This window comes from Setaria italica, chromosome III (genome assembly GCF_000263155.2).
Source record: "Setaria italica strain Yugu1 chromosome III, Setaria_italica_v2.0, whole genome shotgun sequence".
Lineage (NCBI taxonomy): Eukaryota > Viridiplantae > Streptophyta > Magnoliopsida > Poales > Poaceae > Setaria > Setaria italica.
The window spans coordinates 43,208,777-43,215,436 of NC_028452.1; the positions used below are offsets into that span (position 1 = coordinate 43,208,777).

General features: G+C 43.1%; 1 protein-coding gene and 1 long non-coding RNA gene across 2 annotated transcripts; both read left to right on the forward strand.

The window, feature by feature from the left end:
- Positions 1–2,899: 2,899 nt before the first annotated feature.
- LOC106804227 lies at positions 2,900–3,304 on the forward strand. The gene is made up of 3 exons (XR_001393159.2): positions 2,900–2,928; positions 3,025–3,120; positions 3,290–3,304. It is a non-coding gene; the product is annotated as an uncharacterized LOC106804227 (long non-coding RNA).
- Positions 3,305–3,867: 563 nt separating this feature from the next.
- On the forward strand, positions 3,868–4,963 carry LOC111256770. Its single transcript, XM_022825297.1, has 4 exons — positions 3,868–3,987; positions 4,085–4,204; positions 4,406–4,744; positions 4,820–4,963. The coding sequence occupies exons 1-4, from the start codon at positions 3,868–3,870 to the stop codon at positions 4,946–4,948; spliced, it is 708 nt and encodes a 235-aa protein (XP_022681032.1). The 3' UTR covers positions 4,949–4,963.
- The last annotated feature ends 1,697 nt before the right edge of the window (positions 4,964–6,660 follow it).

Sequence of the window (6,660 nt, forward strand, 5' to 3'; positions counted from 1 at the left end):
CCCCTCCCGCCGCGCTCGCCATCCCCCGCCGCTGCCGCTGGCATTCCTCCCCGCCGCCGCTCGCCATCCCTCCCCGCCTCCGCTTGCCATCCCCCGCCTCCCCGCCGCCGCTCGCCTTCCCCCGCCGCCGCCGCTCCCAGACCCTAAGCTCGCCGCCCTCCGCCGTCGTCGCGCCCTCTGATCTTCGCGTCACCGCCAGTCGCCATCCCTCGCCGCCGCCGCCGCTCGGCATCCCCCGCATCCGCCGCTCCCCAGCTGCTGGCGGGTAGGGCCTCCACCGCATTCAGTTGTTAGCACCTCGCCCGCAGGCCGTCATCTTCAATTTGGCATTTCACAGCTGATTCCGCTGGTCCTCGTCGGTTAGTACTCCGTCGCGTCCTTGTTCTTCTCTTTAATTAGTTGCTCTTGTGCGTTCCTTTCTTCATGCAGTGCTGTCGAGTTCCTGCTGGCCGAGCCATGGCCGAGCCGGGCATTAGATTCAACAATCTGATTTAAGCTTTTGATTTCACGCATCTTCCGTAGGTAACTTTGTTCCGTAGGTAACACATCATGAAGTTCTATGCCAGAACTAATGCAAGCACATTGTCAGAAGCATGTTGCTCAATGTTCCTAATCCAGTTTCTTATATCTGCCAATGACCACAGCAAGGTCAGTTGAGGAAGCCAGTTCTTCAATACTTCCAAGCACCAGTAAGATTTTACGTTTTCATTTTAAACTGAACATTAAAATGCACAATCGCAAATAGGATGTCAGCATATCATGGACAAGAGACAATAAAGAAGAACAAAACATACCCGTTTGCTTTCATCCATGTCTGCTATGTTGCCTATCAAAATTTTGTTCACATTGTCAGAAGCATGTTGCTCAATGTTCCTAATCCAGTTTCTTATATCTGCCAATGACCACAGCAAGGTCAGTTTAGGAAGCCAAAGTCTGTTGATTGAAGTTGATGAATACGCACTATTGAATGATGACTCGTCAGTAACATCATACACAAGCAAATTGCCCATTCCACCCCTGTAGTAGGCTGCATAGTCAAAAGTTTGTAGATTCAGAGCAGTTTCACATAAATAGTTAAAGAACCTGCTCCGCACAACAAACGAAGCATATTGCGTACCAGTTGTAATAGTTTGAAAACGTTCTTGCCCAGCAGTATCCCAGATCTGCAACTTTATGCGCCTACCATCAAGCTCAATTGTTCTTATTTTGGAGTCAATCCTTTTTGAAGAATAAAACAGAAAGGTATTTTAGAACCACCACAGTAACAGGATTCATATGATATTAATGATGCACTCGAAAACAACTCTTTTTATACTTTATTAACAACTCTTTTCCTCCCCCATGCCAGGCAGCTCTTACAGTCAGAAGGTGTTCAGCAAGGTTCTCCACGGATCTGCTCAACTAGAAGGTCTTATGTGACTCATTTTTATCTGTGTTCTCATCTCTTCCGCTTTCCCATGCCTGTCATAACATTTACATCATTTTATTATTTTCAGTTTGTAAATATTCCATGTAAACAACTACAACATATTTGGATCCTAACCATTCATTGTATTCATTATTACTGACACAGAGTATGTTCAATTTGATTTGTCTCCCAGGACAGATACTTGTTAGCGGTTGGTGAATAGGATGCCTATCAACCCGAAGCTAGCTGTATTCGAGAGCACACAGGAGAGCTATGCGCGTGTTTATAATTTTACCGCCTATCCTGTAGTCCACTGCATTTTCATTGATTCATGGTCTATACTTTATACTTTCATTTTTCTCACTTCAGGTTCGAGGTTCTTCTTCGACCCGAGTTGCAATCATCTTATCCAGTGGGTGGTGGCCCTGGATCATCTTTTCAACAGCTACCCAACCGAAATGTTCCTCAACAGAGTTATGTTCCTGATGATCCTCGTGCTGATTTTATTGCGGATGACCATGATCCGGGGTGCAATAAATCTGTTCGCCGTATGAGGAATGCTTCTGATGATCGCACCGGGGTTGTAGATCGCCGTAGGAAGAAGTTTCGGTCCTCTCACCGCTCTTCAAAGGAAAAGAATAGTGCAGCTGATAATTCTAGGCGATTAACCGATTATTTCCTTGCCCAGGATGGCACAGAGGTATGTGCCAAATATTAAATTGAATTGTCATGTTACAAATACACACACAATATCTATGCACATATATATGCAGTAATTCCTGGTGTTGTATTATTCTTCTTGTTGCTCTGTGTACGTTACTCACTTCTAAAACCTGACATATGTTCCATGTAGTTTCCTTATTTTTTACATGGTTTACTTTTAGTGTCATTTCCTTTTTCCTTGTATGTACTCAATTTTACACATCATTATACATGCCAGGCTCCACCAAGACCCAGGAACTTCAATGTTGGTTTGGATGACATGACTAATGTCCCTAAGATTCGTATTCCACGTTTGCGTGATCTCTTATCCCGTCCATTGGGTTGTCTCACTGGTCACCCCTTGCAAGCATTTAATGAATTGTTCGACCAGTTTGACCAAACCTTATCTGAGAACACTTGTGCCATCCAAGCTTCTCTATGCAACATTGCTAGAGCTCCTTATCGTCTAGCTGAAAAGTGCGGACCGGTAATAGAGGAGCTTATTGCTGCCCAGAGGTCGGCTTCTGATCCTAACAATATTGGGGAGACTTCATGGAGGAACAACTCAGGCATCGAAGATCGACTGTCGATCCTCACAACGGTGGCACACATCGATCCCCACAATCCATTCTGATTATGTACTTTTTTTTCAATTCCTAATCAAATTGCTCTTGAACGTTTCAACTTATTTTTCTGTACATTACTTTCTGTAGGTCAACTATTCGAGCATGGAAACGGCGGTGTTTTCAGGACCCCAAGTTCTTGCTACAGAGATGACGTATTAAGGGATGGCAACAGCCAAAACTCATACACCACAGGTACTGCCTATCGCATACTACAACAAGCAAAATGCTCGGTAATGACCATTTACTATAAAAGCTTAACAGCAGTTATTTTGGAAATCTTGGTCACAGATCCCGCCACATCTAAAACTGGTGGCACTACACCTTGCACTAAACCTCATCAAGAAGCTTGCAGGGATGACCATGCACGTACTACTACTTGCTCAGGTTAGCACTATGTAGTCTGAATTTTCTCTTTATCTCTTTTCCAGGTTGTATCCAGGCTTACATTACAATATGCAGCTGTCAGGATTGTTACCCATATGCTCAGCCTTTAATTGTTTAGGAGTCATTTATGTTCTTGCTTAACGCTGTATTCATGAAATTAATTTTTCAGATCATATACCCCCTCTTCTAGTTTGCCTGACAGCAACCATGATATGAATAGAATCAACAATCTCATTGATTCCATCTATTGTGAAGAGCAATCAAATCATATGCATACTCTCCCTTCATCACGCACTACCCAATTTGAAGACCAGGCCAAAACTGTATGTTTAACTGGACACGATTACCACCCACTCCATTCGATTCGAGTTGCAATCCTTCCAGCTAATTATTTTCCAACTACATGTTATTTTGACCTATCCAAAGGATCAAAATAACATGGTGTCAGGCACTTTACATGTGTCAGAACAGAAACGCATGACACGGAAGCCTGCTAAATATTCTTCACCCTTCAAGTATGGAATTATGTCCCGTCCTGCACCCAATGTGGACGCAGCAATGAGTCTCTTTGGACACATGTGCGCTAATGACTCCACATTGAAAAGGTTAGCTTTTGTCCATTTCTAAATCTTATAATAGCCAAACTTTCTATTTCTCCATTTGCTGATTGTAATATCCACAGCATGCCGGTGATCCAGTTTGGTAGCACCCCTTTAACTTGTGACATGATTGCACAATCATTTGCCAATGGTGCAATCCCAGACTCAACTTTTATCACAAGATTTGTCAAATGTCTTAGCTATGATGATTATTGGATCAGACCCGAGTGCCATGGCTACAGAATTTTTTTTTGATGCTGACCTCTCAGTAAGCTTTTATTTTGCCATTCTTTGACACTAGATTTATTAAAAAATTTCCATTCTTTCGTACTTTTTTTTATTCCATGGTATTTCTTTTCTTGAAGGCAATTCTTAATGTTGAGTGGCACAAAAGGGACAGCTCCGAACCCAAATATAGCCAGTTTGCTGCAGTGACAGCCATCCAATGTTGTCTTCCTTTCACAGACTTGAAGAAGACAAAGATGGTACATCTACTATTTTTTTTTGGTTAGCTTTTGTCCATTTTTTTCTGGTCCTCCAATCTGGCCATGAGTTTGCTGGTTACATAATTATGTGTTTGAGTAGCTTCTGCATATGTTGTACTCGTGAATTTAGTTAAGTAGATAAGTCATTGTTATTATATTTTCGCAAAAATAAGTCAATTCTTCTTTTTACACATTGTGTAGATTCTTCTACCAGTTCTACATCAGCACCATTGGTCTGTTTATTGCGTTAACTTTGGCCAATCACGGATTGATGTGCTTGACTCAATGTTGTACACCCCTGAGTCTGACAACAATTGGGACAAGTATCATTTGGAATTTGGGAAAAAAATCATGCACCGACTAAGTGATGCTCTCTCCATTGCTGCACCTCTCAAATTTAAATCATTCAAGAACTGGAGACATGTCCCGGTCAAGGTTCCCGTCCAGAAGGCCACGTCGGACAGTGCATTCTTTGCCATGAAGTTTCTCGAGTTCTATGATGGTGATGGCCATGGCTCACTACACACTAGCATCGCTGCTGTAAGTCTTTTCCCAAGACTCTACCCTTTCACATGCAGTTTCTTACTTTTCATGGCTATATGTCTTTAATTTCAGGAACGATCAAAAGAGTTGCGTGCTGAGACCTTGTATTACCTCACTTTTCATAAGCAGAACAAGGTTGTGGTGCTGCCCGACGAAATCCTTCAGTATCGTCGAGATGATCATCACCCTTTTTTCTATTAGTTTTTTTTTGTTCATTACAACCCTTTACTATTTAATTTTTTATTCTTTTGTAGCTGTGCATATTGTACATTCTCATGATTCATATATGAACAATGCTTAGTTTTGTGACTGACATGTGAATACCTCATTTTTGATGTGTATTAATGCTGCTGCGACAGTCCCGACGCATCTCTTTGTTCTGTTTTAAGCATGTATGCCTCTCTTATGAGGCCGCTGCGTCTAGCTTTCCTATCGCTATTGCTAGTCTTTTGTATATTATAAACTGATCGTTTGTTTCATGTTGCTACGGCAATGGAAATGGGACACCAGTAATGTAGCACAAGGTTTCATCCTTTTTGTCGTATATCTGAAGTGCCATATTTGTGGATATACGCCTTTTACTTGCCGTGTGTGTGAAGCTTTGTTACTCTATAGAAAATTACGCTAAAGATTTCCACAGTAAAACAAGAGCTCGATTATAGGTAATACTGACTTTGTCTCTTAGCACATTGAGGGAGGTAGGGACGGACAGAAACATCTCTACGCCTCTAAGCAGCACAGATATTCGGAGAAACAAAACTGATTCATTGAAAGGAAGCTGCTATTGCATATGAGTGTTACCCAATGTTCAGTTTCTCCTGTTAGCGTGTGTTGAAAAATCGCAGGGGGCAGAATTTCTCACGCTGCAACATCACATGATCCATTCTCAAACAACCACAAATGAAATCATGGACCTAACACTGCATAGGGATGTTCTCCGTCGCACTAATTCTTACATATTCTCACACCTTGACTATCGCCACGATCAGAATTCGCATTCTGGGGTCGGTACTCAAGAATGTACACAATGACAAAGGTAATGCCTTATTAAAATATTACTCTTATTACAAAAATCAGTTTCTGTACTCGATTATTAAGTAAATTATTTAATCGCTACTTGGCTTCCTTGATGTTGTTTTTCACTGTCCAATCTTGCTGGAAACCTCCGCCTCCGTGTTCTCCCCATTCTGCAAATGTATTATACCACACTATGATAATTCTTCAATATAATAATCTTTTTCTATTGTCCTTCATATTCTTTTCAAATACTCAAAACTCACCGTGCTAATCTCGCCTTCTGTTGTCCCATTCCTCGCTAGTTTGTCCGGAAGCTCCCCTTCCACAAAAAGAAGCCACTGAGATCCGAGCCAAAGCGTACGAAAGAGAAGTTTGAATATATTGCAATGACAGAACTGAAGAATGCAGCCAGTTTGAATAAACTGAATGCACAGCAGCCCTTCGTTGACGAGGACGCCGTCCGCTGCCCACCTCCGAAATCTGCGGGAGCCCCTCGACGTCTACGTCTTCTTCGTAGCACGCGAGGACAGCACGGCCGTCGCTGCTCGTCTGCGCGGAACCACCCTAGGGGTCGCGGCGTCGCCGTCCTCTGGGCGTTGCTTCCGGCGGGACAGCGGTGTCGTCCTCCCCTGGGCGTCGTCCTCCCCTGGGCATACAGCGGCGGAATTGGAAACTGCAGTTCCAGATGCAAACGTGAAACGCACGGGAGAAAAAAAAGAGACGCGGACGGATGGTCAGTCGAGCGCGCGGGACGCGCGGGAGGCCGGTGCGTGGAGGGACTCGGGTACAGAATAGCTTATTCTGTACCCTGGGGACCGAATAGCGGAGGCATATATATATATATATATATATATATATATATATATATATATATATATATATATATAGGCGGGGGG

What these genes read in the sequence shown, in the direction of transcription:
- LOC111256770 (XM_022825297.1), top strand. Translation starts at nt 3,868, where the DNA reads ATGGTGCAATCCCAGACTCAACTTTTATCACAAGATTTGTCAAATGTC. An exon ending in TTTTTGATGCTGACCTCTCA is followed by an intron (nt 3,988 to 4,084) that starts GTAAGCTTTTAT and finishes CTTTTCTTGAAG; the next exon opens with GCAATTCTTAATGTTGAGTG. An exon ending in TACACACTAGCATCGCTGCT is followed by an intron (nt 4,745 to 4,819) that starts GTAAGTCTTTTC and finishes CTTTAATTTCAG; the next exon opens with GAACGATCAAAAGAGTTGCG.